Source organism: Daphnia pulex, chromosome 2, assembly GCF_021134715.1.
Source record: "Daphnia pulex isolate KAP4 chromosome 2, ASM2113471v1".
Lineage (NCBI taxonomy): Eukaryota > Metazoa > Arthropoda > Branchiopoda > Diplostraca > Daphniidae > Daphnia > Daphnia pulex.
Genome location: NC_060018.1, coordinates 3,950,983 through 3,973,320, shown reverse-complemented (window position 1 = coordinate 3,973,320; position 22,338 = coordinate 3,950,983). Strand labels below are relative to the sequence as shown.

At 40.2% G+C, this 22,338-nt stretch overlaps 7 protein-coding genes and 1 long non-coding RNA gene across 18 annotated transcripts; 2 read left to right on the top strand and 6 right to left on the bottom strand.

Moving 5' to 3' along the window:
* Positions 1 to 723: 723 nt before the first annotated feature.
* On the bottom strand, positions 724 to 1,919 carry LOC124188538 (ubiquitin-conjugating enzyme E2 variant 2-like). Its single transcript, XM_046581238.1, has 4 exons — positions 1,785 to 1,919; positions 1,296 to 1,444; positions 1,111 to 1,236; positions 724 to 1,039 (listed from the first exon to the last, which is right to left on the bottom strand). Exons 1-4 carry the CDS (start codon positions 1,810 to 1,812, stop codon positions 899 to 901), a joined length of 444 nt encoding a protein of 147 aa, XP_046437194.1. The 5' UTR covers positions 1,813 to 1,919; the 3' UTR covers positions 724 to 898.
* A 54-nt stretch (positions 1,920 to 1,973) lies between these two features.
* On the bottom strand, positions 1,974 to 4,826 carry LOC124188534 (diacylglycerol O-acyltransferase 1-like). 2 transcript variants are annotated; one of them, XM_046581234.1, is made up of 12 exons: positions 4,687 to 4,826; positions 4,324 to 4,566; positions 4,133 to 4,261; positions 3,939 to 4,036; positions 3,796 to 3,848; positions 3,615 to 3,723; positions 3,411 to 3,551; positions 3,072 to 3,328; positions 2,958 to 3,002; positions 2,705 to 2,883; positions 2,492 to 2,642; positions 1,974 to 2,437 (listed from the first exon to the last, which is right to left on the bottom strand). In XM_046581234.1, the coding sequence occupies exons 2-12, from the start codon at positions 4,554 to 4,556 to the stop codon at positions 2,258 to 2,260; spliced, it is 1,575 nt and encodes a 524-aa protein (XP_046437190.1). In that variant the 5' UTR covers positions 4,557 to 4,566; positions 4,687 to 4,826; the 3' UTR covers positions 1,974 to 2,257. The 2 variants fall into 2 exon arrangements, with proteins under 2 accessions (XP_046437190.1, XP_046437189.1); XM_046581233.1 differs by having other exon boundaries at positions 4,648 to 4,788.
* LOC124188539 lies at positions 3,416 to 4,889 on the top strand. The gene is made up of 3 exons (XR_006872385.1): positions 3,416 to 3,541; positions 3,637 to 3,868; positions 3,949 to 4,889. It is a non-coding gene; the product is annotated as an uncharacterized LOC124188539 (long non-coding RNA).
* Positions 4,890 to 5,247: 358 nt separating this feature from the next.
* Positions 5,248 to 8,874, bottom strand: LOC124188533 (zinc finger protein 501-like). 3 transcript variants are annotated; one of them, XM_046581230.1, is made up of 7 exons: positions 8,454 to 8,874; positions 7,263 to 7,769; positions 7,024 to 7,192; positions 6,815 to 6,949; positions 6,463 to 6,744; positions 6,229 to 6,395; positions 5,248 to 6,161 (listed from the first exon to the last, which is right to left on the bottom strand). In XM_046581230.1, exons 2-7 carry the CDS (start codon positions 7,577 to 7,579, stop codon positions 5,600 to 5,602), a joined length of 1,632 nt encoding a protein of 543 aa, XP_046437186.1. In that variant the 5' UTR covers positions 7,580 to 7,769; positions 8,454 to 8,874; the 3' UTR covers positions 5,248 to 5,599. The 3 variants fall into 3 exon arrangements, with proteins under 3 accessions (XP_046437186.1, XP_046437188.1, XP_046437187.1); XM_046581232.1 differs by having other exon boundaries at positions 7,263 to 7,553; XM_046581231.1 differs by having other exon boundaries at positions 7,263 to 7,601; positions 8,454 to 8,872.
* A 15-nt stretch (positions 8,875 to 8,889) lies between these two features.
* LOC124188532 (threonylcarbamoyladenosine tRNA methylthiotransferase-like) lies at positions 8,890 to 11,625 on the bottom strand. Of its 5 annotated transcripts, none has more exons than XM_046581228.1 (10): positions 11,499 to 11,625; positions 11,143 to 11,412; positions 11,009 to 11,080; positions 10,820 to 10,948; positions 10,659 to 10,760; positions 10,201 to 10,595; positions 9,996 to 10,141; positions 9,746 to 9,926; positions 9,526 to 9,672; positions 8,890 to 9,461 (listed from the first exon to the last, which is right to left on the bottom strand). In XM_046581228.1, exons 2-10 carry the CDS (start codon positions 11,360 to 11,362, stop codon positions 9,171 to 9,173), a joined length of 1,683 nt encoding a protein of 560 aa, XP_046437184.1. In that variant the 5' UTR covers positions 11,363 to 11,412; positions 11,499 to 11,625; the 3' UTR covers positions 8,890 to 9,170. The 5 variants fall into 5 exon arrangements, with proteins under 5 accessions (XP_046437184.1, XP_046437183.1, XP_046437181.1 ...); XM_046581227.1 differs by having other exon boundaries at positions 11,143 to 11,436; positions 11,499 to 11,610; XM_046581225.1 differs by having other exon boundaries at positions 11,143 to 11,383; positions 11,499 to 11,601.
* Positions 11,626 to 11,824: 199 nt separating this feature from the next.
* Positions 11,825 to 18,009, bottom strand: LOC124188531. Of its 2 annotated transcripts, none has more exons than XM_046581223.1 (6): positions 17,590 to 18,009; positions 16,250 to 17,026; positions 14,826 to 15,650; positions 14,478 to 14,761; positions 13,609 to 13,655; positions 11,825 to 13,542 (listed from the first exon to the last, which is right to left on the bottom strand). In XM_046581223.1, exons 2-6 carry the CDS (start codon positions 17,000 to 17,002, stop codon positions 12,329 to 12,331), a joined length of 3,123 nt encoding a protein of 1,040 aa, XP_046437179.1. In that variant the 5' UTR covers positions 17,003 to 17,026; positions 17,590 to 18,009; the 3' UTR covers positions 11,825 to 12,328. The 2 variants fall into 2 exon arrangements, with proteins under 2 accessions (XP_046437179.1, XP_046437178.1); XM_046581222.1 differs by having other exon boundaries at positions 11,825 to 13,545; positions 17,590 to 18,006.
* Positions 18,010 to 18,576: 567 nt separating this feature from the next.
* On the top strand, positions 18,577 to 19,926 carry LOC124188527 (probable tRNA(His) guanylyltransferase). 3 transcript variants are annotated; one of them, XM_046581217.1, is made up of 5 exons: positions 18,577 to 18,803; positions 18,904 to 19,004; positions 19,065 to 19,245; positions 19,302 to 19,575; positions 19,644 to 19,926. In XM_046581217.1, exons 1-5 carry the CDS (start codon positions 18,733 to 18,735, stop codon positions 19,890 to 19,892), a joined length of 876 nt encoding a protein of 291 aa, XP_046437173.1. In that variant the 5' UTR covers positions 18,577 to 18,732; the 3' UTR covers positions 19,893 to 19,926. The 3 variants fall into 3 exon arrangements, with proteins under 3 accessions (XP_046437173.1, XP_046437171.1, XP_046437172.1); XM_046581215.1 differs by having other exon boundaries at positions 18,587 to 18,839; XM_046581216.1 differs by having other exon boundaries at positions 18,588 to 18,803; positions 18,898 to 19,004.
* LOC124188524 (V-type proton ATPase subunit d 1) lies at positions 19,917 to 22,269 on the bottom strand. The gene is made up of 6 exons (XM_046581213.1): positions 21,394 to 22,269; positions 21,158 to 21,329; positions 20,744 to 21,080; positions 20,502 to 20,678; positions 20,368 to 20,445; positions 19,917 to 20,307 (listed from the first exon to the last, which is right to left on the bottom strand). Exons 1-6 carry the CDS (start codon positions 21,512 to 21,514, stop codon positions 20,146 to 20,148), a joined length of 1,047 nt encoding a protein of 348 aa, XP_046437169.1. The 5' UTR covers positions 21,515 to 22,269; the 3' UTR covers positions 19,917 to 20,145.
* Between the last annotated feature and the right edge of the window lie 69 nt (positions 22,270 to 22,338).

The following is a 22,338-nucleotide window of genomic DNA, read 5'->3' as shown; positions in this document are numbered from 1 at the left end:
CCCACCAAATTGGAAAGTGTTAATTTGAACAAACTTAGATTATTAGGAACTAGAAAAATTACCTATGAACCTTGAATAAGTCAATTTTGCATCAAGCTTCTGACGCAATTTCAATGTGAATATACGAGCAAGGTACATGCTGACAACTTGACAGTAGAGACACCTCAAGGCAGCTGTTTGTTAGAATATGGTCAATTTCATCAAAGGTAAGTACTATTAAGTATTAACATGTTACTATTTAGACACGAGTCCTGAGGGGAAAAAAGAGGAAAAACAACACGAATGTTTTCAAAAAAACAACTGTCACTTAAAAACGATGATTATAATTTCCTAAAGAATCCCTATAACGTTATGATAATCCAAAATTCAGCACAACCTTCCGGGAGAAATGTGCTGCTTCTATAATGAAAAACTAATCACGCGAGGTTTACACGACACGAAGAAAATACGAATGAAAACAAGAAAGTGTAAAAGGGGAGGAGTCGATGCCATGCTTACATTCTTACTTGGACATTCCCTGGATAGATGGCATGGTCAGTGTGGCGCCAGTAAATTCGTTCTTGATACTGCCGAATAGCCCAATACCACTCCTAATAGCTAATAGGAATTACAAATTTATATATTAAGGTGATGTAATAAAACGTGATAACGGATGAAAAAGAACACTGAAAATGTCTGTCCTTCTGTTTATTTGGTTGTGATATAAATCATAACCAAATCAAATATTTGACTTGCATGTGTATTGGCCTATATTCCAATGAAGCTATAAGATTTTACATCATTTTTGAGAAGGGGATTAGGCCAATAGGATGAACGTTCCGCAAAGAAAGAATGAAAGTTTCCTTTTATTATTTTCCACCATGACGACGACGACATCATTTTTTTCCGTAATAACAACTTAAAAATTGGTTCCCTCTGGTGGTTGGGGCAGCTTCATGTTTTCTTTAAGGGTCATCATCCTTCTTAACTCTTGCAATAGCGTTTTGATCGTATAGTTGCGCTGCCATTTGACCAAGATGCTCACCATTCGTTTGTCAACCTACCAACAATAGTTTGGTTAAATAAATGAAATCCATAAATATATAAAAACAATGTCAGATTATTATTTACCATTCCTGTTGTGTTGTGCACACCATTCATATTGATACGAGTTGTAAATCTGATCAGTGGGCACTCCTCTGGATATTTCATACCACACTCAATCTTCAAACTATACATTCTGTTCTCAAATGCAGTCTACAAAAAAGGCACAAAATAATTATCAAGTTATAAGGCGTGTTTAAATACAAGCTTACTCGAGGGGGGCCAATGATCATGCCTGTCCAGTGTGACAGGGTCATATCACTGTCATCCTCCAAACCCCAACTGATGGTTCCATCACCAACTCCTTTCTGTCCTTGTTCAAGTTCTTCCAATAATCGAAAGTTTCGTGGCACTACCACATCTAAGGTTACAATATCCACCATTTATACATTTGATAATATGGCTAGCCAATAATATGAAAATGAAATAAGCTTTAGAAAAATAATCTCTTTAAAGAGTTAGACCAATTAAATTTTTTTTTCTATTTTTTGACACAATCTGACAGCAAAAAATGGAGAAAAGGAAAACAACTAATCAGTCAGAAAACCGATACGATTTTAACCGAACCCTGGATATTGGCAATAATATGCCAAGTGATCCAAATGAAGTCAGACACGTAAAGTTTGATTGAATTTCATTAAATTTGTGTCAACCATACGAATTAAATAATTAAAAACCAAATTTAGAGACGTAAGAATTACCCGCTGATCCTACTCCTGTGGTTGCCATCTTGTATGAAGACAAACTTCTTACGCGCCGGGTTGCCAGATAGATTACACACCTCAAGCGTCGCAACGCAATGAGCCAATCAGCAAACGACAATGCAACATTGTTATCAACTGTATTTAAAATAAAAAAAAAAAAAAACAAAAAAACAAATTAAGACAAAATTTTGCTAATAATCCATGGTTTATTATTCATTGGACAACAAGGGGTATAAGTAACTAGAATAGGAATCCCAGGCAGATCACAAAGTAGTTGAGTACTATTTCATGTAACAAAAAAGGAGTATAAAAAAGAACTCGTGTGTGCGGAATGACAATATTTCAGAACTAAATAGACTCGAGACTAATTTCACCATTATTTTCATGAGGAACGTTTTTAGACCAGCATAGTTAACAGGAAAGTAATTGGTTGAAAAAACCCCACCGTGGCACTTTAGACAATGTGAATTCTATCGCATTTTGCTGAACTGTTCCATCAAGTCTTTACCAAAATGAGTAATTACATAGTCATGGTAGTACATCATGATGCAAAGAGGTTGACCGAGTATGAGCGACATCCACACCAAAACATTACCTAATCGCGGCCCAGCTTTTTTCTCGACAAAGTGAGACACGGCAGACAATGGTATCTGGGTAAAAGATTTAAGTTATTTAAAAATCGATTAAGGTGATAATTGTAATACCTGCAGCATCATGCCAGAGAACGCCCACAAATTAAACATTCGTAATGGGACACTGACCAAGTACTCGTGAAAAAACGCGCTGAGCAGGAAGACGGACACGGAACCGACAGTTTTACCATAGCCTCTTTCGATCAGTGGCATGTACAAGTGCCTAAATATCAAAATTGTATTTTTATATTACACGGATTAACCGATAATTAAGATAAAACATACCTAACGGCCCACCGGTGAATTGGCATGTTCCAAGAGCGCCAAAAAACATCGATATTAGTCGCGTTCCACCAGTCACCATAAAAATCGCGATCGGCGAATTTAAGAACCTCGCCCAACATGTTAAAATAGGAATGGAAGCAAAGATAGAACCAGATGAGCCATAGTAAGTGATTGGGAATCTGTGTAAAAATAGAAAACAGTTTAACAACAATCGTTTCATTAGAAAAATATGAATATCTTATTTGTAGCGCACCGCTAATTTCAATAATCTTTCGGTGGCAGGTACAGGTTCCATTTTCTGCATAAATAAATTACAAGAGTATGATTTATGATCGATGAATCAATGAATAAAGAAAAAAGGACAAACCGAGAATGTTTCGAGCGAGTTTTTAACGCTGGGAATTATCCATTGCTGGAAAAGACCCAGAACAACTTGCATTCCCACTAATACTTCGATGACTCGTTTGATCAAAAACCGCTTGCGGATACGGGAAGTACGTGGAAAATTGAGTTCGTAGCACAGCGTGGGGATTGCCATAAAAAAATACAAGTCATGGACAGTCAGATTATTTGGATAGGATACTACTTCGTTCATAGATTTGCCGTTGTCTACATCAGAAGGATCTAAACAAATACATAGTAAAAATCAGAAACCGGTTTAGAGGATAACTGGCCTTGAATGATAAGTTATATGGCTAGTACGCACGTGGCTGAACAACGGAGAATGCTCGGCGTCGCTGCTGTTGACTTTTACTCCGAACGAGACGGCACCAATAGTTGACGTGGATGTAAGACCACAATTTCAGGAATGTGATTGTGTAAACAGTGCAAAGCAATGTGAGTCCCACTGCATTTACAAATGTTCAGTTAAAAAATAAGAATAACAAACTAAATCTAAAGTGTGATTTACCAAGACCAAATTTGTTTTTTAGCGTCCAACTAGAAATTACTGGAATCATTATGATCAACGACAAATTACAGATATGAAGCAGCAACGCCTGATTCCATCTTATTCGTTCCTGAACGTTGAAAATGATTCAGTTGATGATTACAACAACAAATACAACATTTTCCTTAAATTTTTAATTTACCTTAGCCAAAAGCTTCTCAACCCAGAGAGTAAACAGTATGTGAACATTGATGTCTGATGTAAAACACAAAAAGGTAAATTAAATTTTACCAGTGTGTATATATATATATAAGATTTTTTAAAAAACTTAATGAAAATACTTACAAATAAAAAGATAAACAGATGGATTCTCAATACTGAACTCAGCCGTGCCGCCGTTAAGTACTATTATCCATTGAATGGGATCAATACGGATTCCATATCTAGATACAAATGAATAAATGATAATATATAACACCTGTTCTCATGACAACAAAAGTGTTCCAAGTAAAACAATGAGAAAGTTGTTTTCTTTATACTTGAGCAAATTTTCCAGAGAAAGTCTGAGTCCTCCCATAAACAGCAGTAAGAAACCCCAGTTGACAAGTCCTGTGAAGTCACGAAACTCTGAAGACCATGAAAACAATGAATCCCTAGGCTTGTGACATCTTTATAAAAAAAAACGTTATAATGATATTTAGCTATGAGAAAATGCATGATTATTAATTACGGTTTATCTGGTTGTGATTTCCTGACTTTTTCAGCTTCTTTGGTGATTTCTTCTGCTCTGGCTACAGATTTCGTTCTTCTCAGCCTCAGATTTTGCCTCCTGTCATCAACCAGGTAGGTGACAGATTTTTTTCCATCTATTTCATCTTTTGACAAACTGTTGACTGTTTGTGTTGGAATAGGTTCTGAGGGTTCTATCCTGGCTTCACCAGCACCCTCACTTGGAGGCAGCATTTTGAATTGCCTTGCAAAAAAAATCATTACATAATGAATTATACAGTTTACAGAAACAAAGTCTTAAATTATTTAAGGAATTGGGACCTACTTTTATTTTTTTATAAGAAAAAAAGTGATGTAACAGTACTTTGTTTAAATTCCGTTTTGCAACAGGGTGCCAACTGAATGGGTGGATGTTGAGCTGTTGGTTAATTGCGACGATTTCCACTGCTATTTCTGAGACGATGTGATGTCTATGACTAATCGCTTGTTGAGATCAATATGTTGGTGTTGACTCGTGTCCTCGTCGATCCATGGAGCTCGAAAGATAAGGCCGGTAGGATATGTAAATAGTAAACAAGGGGCAACTCAGTTTTCAAGATGACATTTCCAGGGTCGACAGCTTTACTTTAAACGATTTGAACTTTTTATTTCGTAGAATCTTAGTTATTATTTAAAATAGCTTAAAAAATCAATAATTAAAATTTCTGTTTTTCAAGTTATCATCAATTATTATACACTGTTAAAAACAAAAATACTTTTGTTTGTCATGTTTTGATAAGATACCGTAAATCCGTAATATGAAGCAATCCCAGCACAGCTACATTTTTGCCCAACATATTTTTCTTTCGGTTTGCGGTAGTTTTGGTGTTTTGGTGTATCAGATAAAGAACAAACACGTCAAAAGATAATTAAAGTAGCTCACACGTGCAATGGACAAAATTACTCTATTGACTTTGGTGAACAAACAAAACGAAATTATGAATAAACAAGACCATTGACCAAAATGACATTTCAATATTATGGCGCACAAAATAAAAATGAAAGGAAAATTAAAAAAAAAAGAGATACACATATGGTGTGAATGAAATTGAAGCACCAACGTTTTCTCTTGTCCGACTAGCAATTTTTGCACGCGTGTTCTATTGACAATATTAGGCAATAATTAAAATGGAAATTGCTGAATTTTATGGGGATGAAATCCTATCAGACAGACGGTTAAATAACGGCAACATCAAATACTCATGCCGGCAGACAGAAAAAAAACGAAAAAACGATAATTAAGACGTGAGTTCTTCCAGGATTTCTTCTACCGTCTTCTTCTCCTGACGAAAATGATCCATGTGTTCTCGCGGTATAGTCCAGTCGAGGAGGATCTCGATATTTCCCTTGAGCATGGATCTCGTGTCGAGTTCGGTTACCGATCCCGCCGTCACGTTATCGACTGGCTTGCGTCCCGAGCTCTCGATCGACTTGACCAGAACAATATCGATCAATTTGGATCCGTAGCCGAGACGTCGCAGTCGATTGGGCGTAGAAATGCGTTTCAAAAGAATAGCCAACAGCATCCGCATTCGCTCCAGGGACATCAGCTGACCGTTTTGAACGTTTTGCAATTCAATTTTAGTGCCGTTGGGCAGCTCGACCAATTGCGTCTTGTTGTTGGGTTGTTGATCGGTGGACGGTTCGTTGTTGGCGGATGAATTCTCTTCGTCATTGTCCGTCTCTTCTTGGTTCTCTTGATCTTCCGGATCCTTTTCTTTGGCGTTGTGCGAGGCCGTGTGCAACGTCAGTTCATTTTTCGTCTGGAAGAATTCGTTGCACGGCAGACAGACGTAGGGCCTGAATGAATAAAAGGTGTTGAGTGGGTCAGTCAAACGAATTATGAATTTGTGCACAGACGACTGACCGGTCTTGTTTGTGGATGCAGCGCATGTGTTTCTTGAGGTGAGGCAGTTGGAGGAAAGAGGAAGAACAGAGTTGACACTGGAAAGGCTTTTCGCCCGTGTGCAGTCGGATGTGCAACTTGAGTGCCGTCGAGTGGGAAAAGGCCTGTTTGCATATCTTGCACTTGTACTGCGCAATTTCAAATAAATTAATTTCCATATTTAAAATACATCCGAATGGAATCAAAACAAAGTACCGGTCGCTCGCCAGTGTGCGTTCGCATGTGGACTTTGAGTTGTGAACGCTGTGCAAAGCTGTGGCCACAAGTTTCGCAACTAAAGGGTTTTTCGTCCGTGTGAGTGCGCAAATGTTGGAGGAAATGCCCTTTGAAGGATCGCTGGCAGACTGGACACTGGAAGGGTTTCATGCCGCCGTGGTAGCAGCTCAAATGTTTGCGCAACCCGTCAGATCGGGCAAAAGCTTTGCCGCAAACCGGACACGGGTAATTCCTCTCTCCCGTGTGTCGTCTCAAATGCATCTGAAAACATTTGGAATATCGCATTACAGCAAGTTATTACAACAGTGTCAGATATTTGAACTGAACTCACTTTGAGGTTGGTAGAGCAGGTAAATCTCTGATCGCACTGGTCGCACTGATATGGCCGCTCGCCAGTGTGCGTTCGTTCGTGCTGCAGCAATTGACCGCCTCGTGCAAACTTCTTCCCACAATGGCTGCAAGCGTACTGTTTTAATATATAAATACGAAAACAACGGATGAAATGAATTGTAACCGAAAGAAGATGAAATCGAATCTTACGGGTTTCTCTCCCGAATGGACACGCAGGTGAACGATGAGTCGCTGTTTGACAGGGAAAGCTTTGCCACAAATTTCGCAACAAAAAGGTTTGAGTCCCGTGTGGCGAGCCAAATGGGCCTTGAAAGTGCCCACCTGAGTAAAGGCCTGTTGGCACACGTCGCATTTGAACCTGTGGTCAGATTTGGCAAACAAATGAATGATGAATAAATAAAGGAATAGAAACATGTTTTCAACAATACGGTCGTTCTCCAGTGTGGATGCGGATGTGTTTTTGGAGGTCGGATTTGGCACCGAATCCTTTGTGACACGTGGAGCAAATGTGTTTCTTTTTGCCGGTTTTCTTCGATCCTGTTTCTTCTTCTTCTTCGTCTTCCTCGTCCAATTCTTCTTCGTCACTGGAGACCATTTCTTCATCATCCTCCTCCTCATCTTCTTCTTCTTCTTCTTCCTCAGTCACTGGCTCGTCTTCTTCTTCTTTCACAATTTGTTGCTGTTGGTTTTGTTTCTTTTCTGGCTGTTGAACCGTGCGGCTGCGCAACCGTTTCGTCGATGCCATAACGAAATGGTTAGTCTTTTGGCTATTTTTGAATCGCCAAAGAGGAGATCCAACACCAACAACCACCACCACCAGAAAGAAGAAGAAGAATGTCAGAAAGAATTTCGTGTCGGAAATGGAAGCCGCCACCCCAAATAAAGAAGTGACGTCCGTTTAGTTTCAATTGAAACAAACGAGAGAAATGTTTGTTCTAATAAGGATTGAAGAGAAATAAATGAAGAGAACTAATTAATGAGGAATAATGTGAATAATTAAAATGAAAACAGGTCTGTAGGGAAAAAGAGATGTCGATGGGAGCCGCAGCCGCCAACCACCACTACCATCACCGAGAAAAAGCTGGCAAAGATAAAAACACCCACAAATTGGACGGACAGACCAACTGGACAAAACGACAGGGAGGCAGAACAACACATAAAAAGTGGGCGATGGAAAAAGAGAAAAAAGTCAAAGAAAAATTTGAAACCCGCCTGCCCCAGCCTGTCTATCGTACAGAATGAAACACATAGAAGGAAAACGAGTGTTGAATTTCGCTTCTATATAGTAAACGGCCCCACCAGCACAACACCACATGTGCGTTCGTTTCCCCTCCAAAACTCCCCTGCAACCAACCCACCCACCCACTCAATAACATTAGGGAGGTAGACCGGGGGGAGGGGGAGTTCATATCTGGAGCAGTAGAGGGAACACAGGCAGCACAGAGAATATTCCGATAACAGCCACACACACATACTGCACACGACCAACTCGAGTCAAAATAAAACGAACAAAACCTTTTTTTTTTTAAATCCAAAGATCCCGAAAACAATTTCCCGCAATGAAAAGAAAAACACACGAAACAAATGTTGGGTTCAATAAAATAAAATGTGAGACTTACACGGTGAATTGTGTGATGGAGTTGAAAGATCCACGGAGATGTGAACGTGCGGCTGACGCGGGCGACGGCGATGAACGACGACGACGGCCGCCATGAAATGAACGGCGTCTGCGCGGATTACACCTCCTCCTCTCCCTCCTCCCCCCTTCTCCACTTGAAAAAGAAAAACGGGGGAGCAGAATGCGACGCTTATGCGCATGAGCTTCCCTTCGTTACGCGCAGCAAGAAATTCAAAACAAAAAAATGTGTATAAAAATAGGACCCACCAAATATTCCGGACGACTTTTTTCTTTTCTTTTTCTCCTCCAATATCTTCTTCTAGCGGGTGGGTGAGGCCTTATCGCAACTGCAGTTCACTGCGATTATCTCTAACGGTATAAAGGACAAAAACAAAGTGGTCATTTCGACCATTGACCAAAGAGTAACACAGAGCAAATGAGGATGTGCCCGTGTATACTGTAAACGTCAAACACAGGCACGGCAGAAAAAGAAAGAGATAAGATTAAAGACTTTTGACACACTAAGTTGAGTTCATTTTGTTTCTTGTTGACCAGAAAGCAAAATTTAAAAAGAAAACATCCAAAGGGCAAAGAACCCTCCAGTGGCAAGGTCAGAAAGAGACTTAAACGCCACACAATTGCTGTACAAATAATAATAAGAATTTTGTATGAACCAGCAACGGAAAATGAGGAAATGGTGAAATTGCCGGTTGTTTCTTTATCGGCGTCCACGCCAGTAAAAAATCCAGGCCAATCTAAGACCAACGACGGCCGAAATGCCCAGAATAGGCCACAGTCTCCCACTCAAACTGCTGGATGCTACTGCACCAGGATTGCTACTGGTGTTGGAAGCTGCTAGTCCGGATATCTGGCCCTTTTCAAGGGCTTCTGGGACGTCTGGACGTTTAGGACTAGTCAGAGGTTCGCTCATTAACGAAAACTTGCTGGCAGAAGTTATGAGAACCTCTACCATTTTGCCCATGTAGTTTGGCTCCATCGGGACTAGCACCTTGATCCACGAATGAGTAAAATAATCAGTCATCGATAAGAAGAATGAGTTGGCATTTGTTTACCTGAACGTATTCCTTGTTGTGCCCAACGTAATAATTCTTATCGTGAGAGATGTCCGTAACCAGAACGGACTGCCGTTGACCAACTTGATTATCATATGGTTGATATGACTTGAATAATTCGCTAAGTCGTTTCGTTCGATTTTTCACCTGAACAATCATCAAATAAATAACATGATCTGTTAGTTGCATGACAAATTTAACTGCATGAGTAATTGCAAACCTGTTTAGTTGGAACGCGTTCCATGCGATAGGCGGGAGTGCCTACACGCGGGAAGAATTGATTAATGAATAAACTAGGGAAACGATGTTTGGAACAAAGTTCCATCGTCAAATCAAAATCTTGTTCCGTTTCGGTAGGGAATCCACAAATTATGTCGGTGGCGATTGAAATGCCTGGAACACTGTCGTAAAGAATTGTTTACATAAAGTTCGTTCATTCAAATCTAATAATTCAAATTTCAAAATGTTACCGCTCTCGAAGAAAATTTACGACCCTCTCAAAATCAGCTACGCAGTATTCTCGTTTCATGTCAGTGAGGACTGCATCACTGCCGGATTGAACGGGCAAGTGGAGGAAAGCGTAAACTCGGGGGTGGTTTAGAATTTCAGCGATCGCCTGCGCAACCAAATCATTAAAACTGCGCAAAGTATTTCAGGAAATTTAACGAGATTTACCTCAAGATGTTCAAGGATGTAAGGAGGATTGGTCATGCCTAACCGAAGCATGCATCCATCCGGAATAACTTGAACGAGTTGCCTCAAGAGTTCCGGCAATGAACTCCCAATGTCTCTTCCATAGGCGCCCGTGTCTTCGGATGTCAACCAAATCTCGCAAACACCTTCCTGGAAAGACTGGATAGCTCGGGCTACAATTTCTTCTGGTGGATAACTCCCCAATTCTCCGCGTGCGTGTTTGGTTTTACAATATGTGCACTGATTCAGACAGCCTGTGTTGATTGGGATGATTTCTATCAAAGGATTCTTTCGAATTTTTGGCAACAGCAACGAAGCTCCTCCAGTTTTTTTCTTCTCTGCGTCCTTTTTCGTGCCCAAAAGACGAACGGAATGGCCTAAGAATGGATTTACAATACAATTAGAATTACTGTTGCAAAGTGATTTCAAATGAACAAAACCTTTTAAAGTTTCCTCTACTACTTCAACTACTCTGTCTATTTGCTGAACCCCAATGATACTTAATCCTTGCAAGTAATTTGCTTTAGGTTGTCCCTGTGGAACTAAAAAACAATATCTTGATAAAGAGACCAAATAAAATTATGAGAATGACATAGCATACCACATCCAGCCACAACAACTGGAGTGCCTCTGGCTCTCCCATCATCAATTTCATTTTTGAAGTGGTCCTCTGCAGGTGTTTTAACAGTGCACGAATTGAGAAGCCACAAATCTGCCTCATATTTTTCATCTAAAAATTCAATGTTTATTATTTAGCATAAAACGATTTTTTTTTTACAATGTTATTTACCGGTTAATGAATATCCGTAAGCAGCCAGCTGTCCTGCCATGTACTCAGAATCAGAATTATTGTGAGCGCAGCCTGGACAGAAACCGAGGGAAATAAGTTAATAGGTTGTTTCACGAAATGATCAGTTCACTCACCCCATGTTTTAACCCAAATTTTTTGGGTGCCAGGAATAATGCTGCCATTCTCCTCCACTTTGGGGATAACTTTATTGGACTTGGCAGGATCTTTGTTGTTGGGAGTTTTTTTCACTCGTTTCCCAACAGCATTAGATCTTGCTACAGATCTTTCTAATGCAGTTAAATCTCCTTCTCCTACAATGTCTTCGATATCGTCCAAAACATCATCGGCTGACATGTTCGATGTTGAAAGGCTACACTGGATTGCAAAAGACCTCAAAGTAAAAACTAAAACCAAATGGATAAAGCTCTCTATTGCATGAAAATCAGATTTGAGTATAGCTTGCACACAAGTTTAACAAATTACTTTATACCTATAAGTGCTACAACTTAAAACAAAATTAATGCAAAATCTTTTGAATTAACAGATTTCGCTTCTGTTATTCGTTCCAAATTCTAAACGTGTAATTTTGAGCAGACGACCACGTGAGCTCATACTACTTCACGACAGAGAAATAAAGCCTCTTCTAGTCCCATTCGAAATCCTGTTTCATCTTTTTTAATTCTTAATTCTTTTTCTTATAAATCAATCAGAAATTCAGAAAGAAGTTTTTTTTACCGAGAATCAGTCTCACGCTTTCAAATGTTCATGGTTGTTTCCAACTGGGTTTCAAAACAATAGTAATTGAAAACAAGATCGTTTAGTTGCTTTTTGTATTGTGAATTTGCGACTTTTTGTATTCTAGAATCTACCCGAAATTTTGAATCGAGATGAGATGTTCTAGTAGACTGAAGAAAGAAGGGGAAAGATAGAGAGAAAAGTCCACCCAAAAACTTATTTTTAATGAGAGTTTAGTTGCATGTAAAAAAAGGGATAGGGAATATTAAAGTACTAATTTTAAATTTTTGAGTATCACCAAGACGCAGTTTAAAGGCGTGGCGGATGGAAAGGCAATCATACAAAACAATTACAATTTCAAAAAATAAACAACTCAAAAATAGAACAAAAAGAATTGACAAAAATTTTCAAAACGACCAAATTTTCTAACATTTGTCGAATGCCAATAATTCACTTCTAATAATTCACACTAAATATTATTTCCCTGAAATCCGAGATCCTTGATACATTTTGATTGTCGTTTTATTTCTTCTACTAAAATCTTTTTATTAATTTTCTATTGGCATTGTTTATTTACGCACTTCTTTATTTAAAGGTAATCATGTTGTTTGTATTCAGGTTGCTGGAATCCAAAACTTCTTGCTTGATCCACTCATTGGGAAATTCAGGATCATCCGATTTCATTTCGACTTCACTTCCCGTTCCCAACTTGGAACCCAAATTTTCTCGGTTGGTGGTGGAAATATGTTGCCAATCTTGACTTCGACGTTGATCTTTCGTGGGCGTACGTTCGTTCGTGAGACTCAAAAAAGCTGCTTCCTTGGCCAGTCGATAATCGTCAGGATTCTGATCTGCGGCATTGGGTTTACTACCACTGTTGTAGTAATGATGGTGATGATGGTGATGTTGCTGGATTGAAGGTTGAGGTGATGTTTGTTGTACTGCTGCAAGTGGTAATAGAGGTGACTGTCGTGCGACGGCGGAAGGCGAAGGCGTCAGAAGACGTCGATTCGAAAAAATTATGTTCCTATTGGGAAGTCCATCGGAAGACATGAAGTGGAATTCAGTTTTCTTCATTTCTGGTGAATCGATAACTGATTCTTCCATTATTGGATGAATACTCAAATTTAACGGTTCGTTGGTTAGAAGATTGTGCTGTTGTTGCTGCTGTTGTTGCCGATTGTGTTGTTCTTCTTGTTGTTGCGACGCTGCAGAAGGTTGCGAGAGACCATCTCGCGGCTGTTGTTGCTGAAGTCGGATAACGGATGAAGCGTGAATGCCGTCCAGAGGAGATTCCGGTCGATGAGGTTCGTACGGTTGTAAACAGGCGAAGCATTGAGTGGCTCCGGTTTTGGCATCAATTAATCGGGCGCAGTCGTAGGATCGATAGCGATAATCCGGCAAAGTGAAATAATTCTGCCCGGCCAATCCTTGCTCCAAGGCCTCCTTCGGATGGAATTGGTGGACACGTTTGAGAACGCTGCCACGTCCGTGGCAAACGGTGGCGCCTCCATTGAGAGAATCCAAAAGCGGCTTGACGAGACTCGGATCAATTCCACCGGAAGTGAGAGAGCGGAAAGTTCCAGAGCGTACACAGTGGCCCAATACTTCGAACCAATAGGATAAATGGCGATCGACGAGGAGTCGCATTAAATGCGTTCGATAACCAAATGATGGAACGCGGAAAGTAGCAAACGAAGGTGGTTTAATTTCCAACCAGATATCGCCTCGATCATCGGCGTATTCCAAACACGATAGGCCGCAGGATCGCACCATAGATAGCAAAGCACCAAACAGCCCTACTATTATATCATTATTATTCAATTAAGTCAGTTGGATGTGAATAGTGATTAAAATGTATTTACCTGCTGGGAAAAGTTCCAGTCCTGGTGCGGACGTCGACCGAGCCCTCCTTTTATTTTCCCGTTGCAAAATGATCGATCAATCGTTCAAGAACAACGCACACAATTTAGTTTTTTTTTTTGTTTTTTTGTTTTTTTTTTTGTTTGTGAACAGTTGGATAAACAGAATGAGACAAGGAGATAAAAATCCATAGAGAAAAAGAAAAAAAAAAGTAAATAAAAACAATTTAAATAAATTGAAGTAAAAAGAAAGGGGGATATGTATTAAAAAATTGTAAAAATAAAATAATTATCGTGTTCGACTGACGACAAAACCATTACTTTGAACGCTAACTCGATAATAGTAAAACAATGTCAAAAACGGACCCCAATTCGCTATTATCAGTACCCATCAAAAATAGAAGAAAAGAAGAAGATGAGGGATGGAAGAAGGATCGGTTCGTGGAGGGAAATGTTCCCGTGAATCCGTCACTGATGTAATCGTGTGTGTTTCTATTCAAGAAAAGGAGCGGTTCAGATCGAGATTGAGAGTTGAGCTCAGAAGATTGAGCCATTGACTAGGCATCGGACTGCCGCCGTTGCCCATTGCGGCTTCAAGCTCCATCATCCGATCATCACCCGGACTGTGTGAAGTTAATCAACAGGCCAAGTTTCAGTTTCAAAACCAATAAGAGAAAACAGACACAAAAGACATCATAGTAACGACTCCAATCCAGTGGATTCTTTTGTCTAACAAATTCTATCTCCATTCTTCCTCCGTTTATAAAGATCCTGATTTCTCAATTGCAAATCTAAAATACTATCCAAAATCGACCGTGTAGAATTTACGATAATCTTAAAATGAATGGAAAAATTGAAATTTCATGACTTACTCTTCGTTGATCAGCATCTGTTGCTGCTGTTGTTGTTGTTGCAGTTGTTGATTCTCCAAACTGGCAGCAGCGGCGGCCGCGGCAGCTGCAGTGACCGCATGAGTCGAAGTTAAAACTGAAGTTCGTCGCTGCTGCTGCTGTTGTTGAAGGGCCACATTACCACCACTCATAGAGCTTCCTCCATTTCCTCTAGCACGGCCATCCTGGATGATGGAGCGGGAAGGTTCTTGCGACTGAAATGTCGGGGCTGGAGTAAAATCATGTTCAAACAAACTGCTGGAAACCTGCGATTGAAAATAAAAATGTTTTTAAATTAGTAATCTCGAAAATGATTGAGAATTGAAATACCTGTTGGAATGAAGGGGAAATGAGATTTCCGCTAGGAACTCGACGACGATCAATTGGCGATACATCCGTGGAACGAGATCCGTTATTGTTGGATCGATGCCCCACGATGGATGACTGATTATGATGGCCTGGATGTCGCGAAGGGCTGTAGACTTCCGTAGGAGAAAAGGCCACGCTGTTGCTACTGCTGGACGAAAGTTGCCTATCATAAGGATCGGAATATCCTCCGCGATGACGGTGGAAATCGGAAGCGTCCACGGAGGATGATGACTGTGCTGGATGATAAGGTAAAGGACTAATAGACTGATGATGAGTGGACGGCCCTCCTGTGCTGTTGGACGAATCGTGAAAATTCGTCATGATGGCAAAGCTTCTGCCAAATTCCGTCTCTGGATGATGTATCGCTCCTTGATCCCGATTATGCGAATGGATAGTCGGAAGTGAAGGACGCGATGGATCAAATTCAATATCTTCGTTATCCCTTCTGGCTTCCTCTTCCTCTTCTTCATCATCATCTTCTTCGTCTTCTTCTTCAAGACGGATTTGCGGATGATGGTGGTAATAGCCGGAAGAATGCAATGGGTAACCGAAAGCTTCTAAAGGAGGAGGTGGTCGTTGACTAGTTGCGGGAAGAGGATCCCTACTGCTAGTCGGGAGTTGCGAAGATCCTGGGAATTCAATAGAAGACGAAGAAGAAGGCACCATCATGGAACCATATCCAGGACGAGGTTCCGGGGTGGTCGAACTTTGACCGCCTCCTGTCCCAGCAGCAGAAGTCGATGGATTTCCACTGCGACGATCCGCCATTCCTTTATTTTGCGGACCCTACATAAAAAGAAATAAAAAATAGCAAAGTTAGTGAGAAAAATAAGATATAATGAGAAGCCCTTTGTGATCCACGATTCTGATAACAGAAGACACTTTTGACAGGTAAGGAGCATTTTAACAGGTAAAAAAAAAGTCACTGTAAAAATTGTTAATGCAGGGCATTTCTTTTTTCCCACACGGAATAACCAATGGGCCATCTCGAAATCGCACTAATAGGGAAGGCGACATGTGTCCGGTCCACAATCGGGGGGGTTAACCGAAAAAATCCGAAAAAAGTTTCTATTTTTATCTACAATCATCCCTTAGCGTTCGGATAAACCCTGACCTGTGACAATCGAGAAAACATTTGGTAGGCCTATACACCAGTATTGGGAAATTGTCGGTCGGCTCGTTAAAATCGTACGTGACCGTCTGTCCCTTTTTAAAAATTTTGCTTTTGTGGTGGAAACGCCCCATAGCAACAACAGTACCTTCCGTCTCCTTTTGTTCCATTTTTGTTGGGAAAGGTCACATGAGGTCGTTTCAATTTTTTCAGGTCAACAGTGAAGGGAAAATGAGGCCACAAAAATCTAAAAAAAGAAAAGAAAAATACTCACGATGTTGTGAAGTCGTCGAAAACTGTCGAGCCATCCGTTGGAAGCGGCAAAATTGGGAATGTTCAAATTCCGGGCGATGGATCGAGCCTCTCGCTGGAGCATGGGACCAGTGACTCGTATGCCCATATTCTTCTGCCTGTTGTACCAGTCCCAAACTTTTTGATTCGTTTCTTCATTACCCGTTCTCCTAGAACGTCTTTTCCGGGCGCTAATGTGCGGATTAGATTCCGCCTGTTTGTCTTCCCACTCTTTTAAATAAGCATCACGTTGACCCAAAATGTTGAGGATTTGAGTCTTGCCGCATCCGAATTGCAGCGCCAATTGGCGCATACTTTTACCGGACGTTCGGGCCTGGATCACCTGAATCCGTTCGGCGAAACTTAATTCTTGTCGTTTATTCCTCGTGGCTGTAGTGGTCGTTGTTCCAGTCGTTCCAGTCGTGGCCGTAGTGGCCGATCCGGATGATCCAGCTCCCTTGGCGGATGAAGTTGATGATGGAGTAGACGTCGTAGTAGAAGCACCAGGTGAGATTTGATGAGTTGAAGTCGATGGTAATATTGGTGGCGTCACTGATCCTTCCATGACGACATCGTGATGATGATGTCGTTGTTGTTGCTCGATGGAAGAAGAAGAACTCGGCATTTCTTGTTGAATGGATGCTAGTGGAGGTGGTGGATTAGGTGGAGGTAACGGAGGAGGTGGTGGTGATGGAGGTGTCGGACTGCAGGATCCTCCAAGTGATTTTGACGTCATGATTTCTTAGTTATTCGCTGAGTTCTAAAAACAACAAACACCAACGGAAGATTTAAAATGTGCGACCACACGCAACCCCTCTCAACAAACGACTAAATGCGACACTGGGAATTTTTATTGCACTGAAGAGGACGTATGTAGACGTAATGTAAAGAGTCTACGTGGTCTAAATAAAAGGGAAACTATTAAATGAAAATTAAAAGAACCCGTGAAGACATGTCAGATTTCGGTGACGACCGGACAACGACTGAAAAGCTCATTGTCAGAATATGACCTCAAAAGTAATAGAAAAGAATTGAAGGATGAGAGAGTAAAAATATAAAAGAATACGAAATGGTCAGTTTTTCGGATGGGCAGAGAGGTCAAACGACGGACTCAACAGAGGTCAATAGACCTCGGGATATGCCGGGAACAAAAAATTGGGGCAGGAAAGAAAAATTTAATAATAAACCTTGTAAAACGAATGAATGAAATAACAATAATTTACGGGGGCAAAATCTAGTTTTCTCGAAAAATAATTTTGCATTTGTCAATTTTTTCCCTCGTTAAATTATTATTTTTTAAACAAAAAGAACAAATAAATTTACCTGGCAATATCAACTGGTTTGGCGGTCAATCTGCTTGTGGGCATGAATCCTGCCGGCGTGACGAGACATTAAACAGGACCAATCAAACGGTTTGAAAAGACGAGATTCCATATGTCATCTGCTGCCGAACAATTTCACATGCAAATATACATGTCTGGTAATAAGAAAAACCTTATTGCAAGGTTATTGTTTTGTTCAAGACATATAGTAGACACACAAAACACTTGAAGAAGATCACTGCTGTTCGTTTTTTTTAAATAAAAGTTGCGTCAATTAACCTGAGAGACTAAATAACCCACCACCCGTGTAGAGAGAGAGAGAGACAACAGGACCGGCTGCTGTGCTTCTTCTATCTAATCTGTGAGTCAGACACGAGGTGATTATTCCCTTTTGAATAAAAAAGGCCCTGTCGGCCGACGACCACCATCCCCCCACCACCACCAACACCCCCTTCTTTTTCGCCAAGTCACCCCCCCCTCCCCTTTTTGTGACTGACCTGTGGGTACAGACAGACACAGACAAACACAACGATACCCCGCGCAACAGGCTGGAGAAAGAGTGGGTATTATACCACCGACAGAGAGGATGGGAGAAAGTAGCACCTAGGGTAGCACCTAGACAACAAAAAAAAACCAGACTGGACGAAAAAATATTTCGACGTGTCGTCGTACGATCCGGTCTGGAGGCCGGATTTCTCAACCCCCTTTCAGCCCACTCCACCTGTGTATTCTCTTCCTCCCATTCCTAGACGTGTATCAGACCATTCATAAAGGTCTGTTACGCAACAAGCTGTGAATTGGTCGTAACCGGTTTTTTTTCCCAAGGCCGTTTAGCAACCCCAACGAGATGTTGCATAACAAAATGTTCATAAGCTTTACTTTTTTTCCATACCTTTTAAAGGTAAATCACATGGGAATTTCAAATCCCAAACCATTTTTAAAAAATATACTTTAATCGACGTCATGAAATATAGATAGTAGGCATCGCTGTTATAAAGAATTGTTTTCATACCTTCAAAATTATGTCTGCTTACAAAACGATGAGTCTATGTTCTATTTCAAATACGTCGTCTCCTTTTAATTAGCCCAATTAAATATATAGGAAACCAATATTCCCACGTCGATTTGGAATTCTTTGAAGCCAATGTTCATTGGTTTATGTTTGGGTCGGGTGATTCTGGAAACATTCCGTCCATCCAAGTCCTTTTTCGTCAGGTGGGAAGCTTTTCGAAGAAATATTTTAGGGCTTTGGTAAAAGTTGGCTAGTGATTGTAAATCTATACATTTCTCATTATTAAAAAATTAAAAAAAATAGGTCACATGCTAGAATTTTTCATCAATCTTCAACTATGGCAAAAAGCAAATTTGAGTATGTAAGGCTTTTTGAAACTGAAGACCGCTGCTTGCCAAATTCCTGTGAGTGAATATTTCTTTTTCAATTCGTTATTGGTTGTGAATACAATTTATTGGAATTAGGGATTGTTGTCCGTGTGGATGGAAAGGGATTTCACAAGTTCTCAACGGAACATGATTATGAGAAACCCAATGACATGAGAGCTCTATCTCTCATGAACAAAGCTGCAACATCGGTCATGGAAGAATTTAAAGACATATGTCTGGCATATGGACAGAGTGACGAGTACAGCTTTGTCTTCAGGTATTACCGTTAATGCTTTTACATTTATTCCTTAAATGCATTTAAATCTATTATAGGAAGGAGACTCAAGTTTACAGCAGAAGAAGTGCCAAATTATCTACAAATGTGTGCAGCCTCTTTACTTCTGCTTTTGTTTATTACTGGAGTGAACACTTTCCCTCTAGCAAACCGCTTTATCCACCTGTGTTTGACGGTCGAACTGTGCTTTATCCATCTAATCAGAATATCAGAGATTATCTCAGTTGGAGACAGGCAGATTGCCACATAAATAATCTTTACAACACGACATTCTGGGCCTTAATACTCAAGGCAGGTCTCACCGCGGTAGAGGTAATAAAGTTTTGATTTCTTACTTTTTTTCTATTTGCTTGATTGTTTAAACAATTGAAACTCTTTAGGCCGAACAGAAGCTGAAAGGGACACTTTCAGGAGATAAAAATGAAATCCTTTTTTCTCAGTTCTCTATAAATTACAACAAGGAGCCAGAAATGCTCCGTAAAGGAACGATTCTCGTTCGTCGGAAAGTTCCAGTTGCTCTACCTGATGGAAGTGGAACACGAGAAAAATCTCAAATCGTCCAGCTGCACACAGATGTTATTGGTGACGAATTTTGGAACGAAAATAATCATCTGTTGACCATTTCCTAAATGTGTTAGTGTTAATACAACAAATTTGAATTAACATATATTTACACACCGAATAAATCTACAGCCACATAGACGAATTACCAAATAGTGTTAAAAAGTAACCAAAAAAAGTAGGGAAGAGGAGTAGTCTAATATAATCTGATTTCAACGACAGGACAATGGTAATAAGATAAGCTATTGAACGTGGGAGAAGAAAAAAAATCATAAACAAAAGGTTCATTGGCTTAGATGGCTTGTGTTGGTGCATTTGTTCTTAGAAGATGGGAATGTAGTTATCGATCTTGGCGCGATGCTTTTGAGCGACGCACTCGGATATCCAAACAATGTTGCGACACTCTTGCTCTTTGAGCTTTAAATAAGAGTAAAATACGCCAAAGTGGAACTGTTGCATGAATCCGTACATGTTCAATTTCACCTGTTGATAAATTAGTTGTTAGGCTGCAATTTCAGTCGTCAGAAATAGGGTTTGACTTACTTCGTATTCGAAAAACTTGTCCTCGAGGGTCTTTTCACCGGGATTGTTACCAGAACCATCAAACAGCTCTTTATACTCCTATACAACCCGATAAATCGTAATCAAAATCATTTGGAAATAAAACTGTCAATTACCGCATAATATTCGGCAATCCCACGGACTTGCTCAAAATCGTCAGCGCGAGCCAAGGCCGCGAGACCGTCAGGATGAAGTCGGCCACATGTCGGATACAATTTAACTCGGTCGTCCTTGGAGAGTTCAGTGCCGAAAGAGTTGATAGTAATGATCAAAGCGCGGCGATCAGCTTCAAACTAAATTAGCAGTCGTAAAACTTAATAGAAATTCACAGGAATTGCACAATAAAATTTGAACTTACTGCTAAAATTTCACACATGACCTCAGCAGTGGTTCCTCCCAGTGTTTGGCAGTACTGGTAGAATGATTCAAGATATGCTTTGTACAGGGTGTTTCGAATGATCTCAATATTCATTTCATCCAAATCCTGCTCGCTGATGCAATCTACAAAGAAAGGAGCCAAGGGAGTGTCTACCAGCACAGCATTGTAAAGCTCAGCTGGAGTAGAAGCAACATGAATAGCTTCCATTTGCTCAAAACTTCCCAAAGGATGGCACTTGCTGATTAGCTCAGTGATGGGACGATGATGCAAAGTGCCTGTAATCAACAATATGATGTTGTCAATCATGTAGCTGTACCTGCAAACGTAAAAAAATAAAGAAGAATAATGACACTGCAGTGGAACGAATAGCGCCACAACTCTTATTCATCATACGTAATGTAATCCAAGAAGGTAGCCAGAGGTTCAACAGCATGATTTCTCATGTGCTGAAATTCAATGACTAGTTTTTCCCTCAGACGATCATCAATAACGGAAACAGCCAATGGACTAGGTTCATTAGCCAAGAATTGTCCATAATCGGTGCTCTGCAGATGCAGCTTCAAATCTAGAAACCAAGCAAATTAATGAAGAACATTACGCTAAATTGAGGAGTGTTCGGTAAACATTACCATCAAGTGTTTCGCACTGCACCAAGTTGATGTAATCCGCCTGTTTCAGGACTCCGTTCTTAAAACCACGGCAAAGCCCCTCCAAGTAGCCGTTGTCGATGTTGAATTCTTGAAATCTCATTTTACCACTTAAATATGTTCTAGCGACCTGTTTGGCTAAGTAAAAGCTAAGAGAAAATAATCAAAAATTGACCCGGATAGACCAATGTCACAAGACGACAGATCAGAATCACATGACACTTGGTACGGGGTTGCCGTTGAAGTTGATTGTTATTAAAATTAATTTGAAGTAAAATGTCAACCAATAAACTGTTTTAACTAAATTTATTATTTAGGAAGTAAATAAGGATATTATTTTGATTTATTGGCAAAACTTATTACTTTATTTTTCAAAATCATACAACAGAGCAAAATTGAGTCCGCTTTGATCCGCACATTTGAACCCAATATTGTTTTGACATGTTGATACTGAACTCTCTGTTGTTTCCAAAAGCAATAATTAAATTTGATTATACTGTTGGAAAAAATTGCATCTCACCGTAGATGTCTTTCGAAAATACAAACTACAGTCAACTTATTTTTTCTTATTTCAAATCTTAAATTTCGGCACACACTTTGCATTCGGATCTTTATATAAGTCACATCTGTTTTCCTTGATATTATGCAATCAGATCCCCAGGGCCAGTTAGAGTGCCTGGGCACTGGACAGTGAGGCACTGACTTTATTTTATTTTATTTTTTGTAACTACACGCCAGTACGCCACGTCAATTATGCAATCCTAATTCTTAAGCGATGGATAAAAAAAAAGTCACATTGCAATTCTCCCCCTATAATAAAAACAGTTAAGCTAATGATGCAAAACCCCCGGGAGTCGCCAATTGCCATGCCGGAACCGGGAATGGGATTGCCGGCGCCGTGGATCCCACGGAATCACTAGCAAGTAC

What these genes read in the sequence shown, in the direction of transcription:
- LOC124188531 (XM_046581222.1), bottom strand. Translation starts at nt 17,002, where the DNA reads ATGACGTCAAAATCACTTGGAGGATCCTGCAGTCCGACACCTCCATCA. An exon ending in TTCGACGACTTCACAACATC is followed by an intron (nt 15,651 to 16,249) that starts GTGAGTATTTTT and finishes CTTTTTATGTAG; the next exon opens with GGTCCGCAAAATAAAGGAAT. An exon ending in CAGATGCTGATCAACGAAGA is followed by an intron (nt 13,656 to 14,477) that starts GTAAGTCATGAA and finishes GGAAAATAAAAG; the next exon opens with GAGGGCTCGGTCGACGTCCG.
- LOC124188527 (XM_046581215.1), top strand. Translation starts at nt 18,733, where the DNA reads ATGTTCATTGGTTTATGTTTGGGTCGGGTGATTCTGGAAACATTCCGT. An exon ending in CCGCTGCTTGCCAAATTCCT is followed by an intron (nt 19,005 to 19,064) that starts GTGAGTGAATAT and finishes TATTGGAATTAG; the next exon opens with GGATTGTTGTCCGTGTGGAT. An exon ending in GAGTACAGCTTTGTCTTCAG is followed by an intron (nt 19,246 to 19,301) that starts GTATTACCGTTA and finishes AATCTATTATAG; the next exon opens with GAAGGAGACTCAAGTTTACA.
- LOC124188538 (XM_046581238.1), bottom strand. Translation starts at nt 1,812, where the DNA reads ATGGCAACCACAGGAGTAGGATCAGCGG. An exon ending in TGATCATTGGCCCCCCTCGA is followed by an intron (nt 1,237 to 1,295) that starts GTAAGCTTGTAT and finishes CCTTTTTTGTAG; the next exon opens with ACTGCATTTGAGAACAGAAT. An exon ending in TGCACAACACAACAGGAATG is followed by an intron (nt 1,040 to 1,110) that starts GTAAATAATAAT and finishes TATTGTTGGTAG; the next exon opens with GTTGACAAACGAATGGTGAG.
- LOC124188534 (XM_046581234.1), bottom strand. Translation starts at nt 4,556, where the DNA reads ATGCTGCCTCCAAGTGAGGGTGCTGGTGAAGCCAGGATAGAACCCTCA. An exon ending in ATCTGTTTATCTTTTTATTT is followed by an intron (nt 3,849 to 3,938) that starts GTAAGTATTTTC and finishes GTTTTACATCAG; the next exon opens with ACATCAATGTTCACATACTG. An exon ending in TCTCTGGCATGATGCTGCAG is followed by an intron (nt 2,438 to 2,491) that starts GTATTACAATTA and finishes TCTTTTACCCAG; the next exon opens with ATACCATTGTCTGCCGTGTC.
- LOC124188533 (XM_046581230.1), bottom strand. Translation starts at nt 7,579, where the DNA reads ATGGCATCGACGAAACGGTTGCGCAGCCGCACGGTTCAACAGCCAGAA. An exon ending in TCCATTCGGGAGAGAAACCC is followed by an intron (nt 6,950 to 7,023) that starts GTAAGATTCGAT and finishes ATATTAAAACAG; the next exon opens with TACGCTTGCAGCCATTGTGG. An exon ending in TGCATCCACAAACAAGACCG is followed by an intron (nt 6,162 to 6,228) that starts GTCAGTCGTCTG and finishes TTATTCATTCAG; the next exon opens with GCCCTACGTCTGTCTGCCGT.
- LOC124188524 (XM_046581213.1), bottom strand. Translation starts at nt 21,514, where the DNA reads ATGAGATTTCAAGAATTCAACATCGACAACGGCTACTTGGAGGGGCTT. An exon ending in GGATTGCCGAATATTATGCG is followed by an intron (nt 20,446 to 20,501) that starts GTAATTGACAGT and finishes CGGGTTGTATAG; the next exon opens with GAGTATAAAGAGCTGTTTGA. An exon ending in ACAAGTTTTTCGAATACGAA is followed by an intron (nt 20,308 to 20,367) that starts GTAAGTCAAACC and finishes ATTTATCAACAG; the next exon opens with GTGAAATTGAACATGTACGG.
- LOC124188532 (XM_046581228.1), bottom strand. Translation starts at nt 11,362, where the DNA reads ATGTCAGCCGATGATGTTTTGGACGATATCGAAGACATTGTAGGAGAA. An exon ending in AGTAGAGGAAACTTTAAAAG is followed by an intron (nt 10,596 to 10,658) that starts GTTTTGTTCATT and finishes ATCCATTCTTAG; the next exon opens with GCCATTCCGTTCGTCTTTTG. An exon ending in ACATCCTTGAACATCTTGAG is followed by an intron (nt 10,142 to 10,200) that starts GTAAATCTCGTT and finishes TTGGTTGCGCAG; the next exon opens with GCGATCGCTGAAATTCTAAA.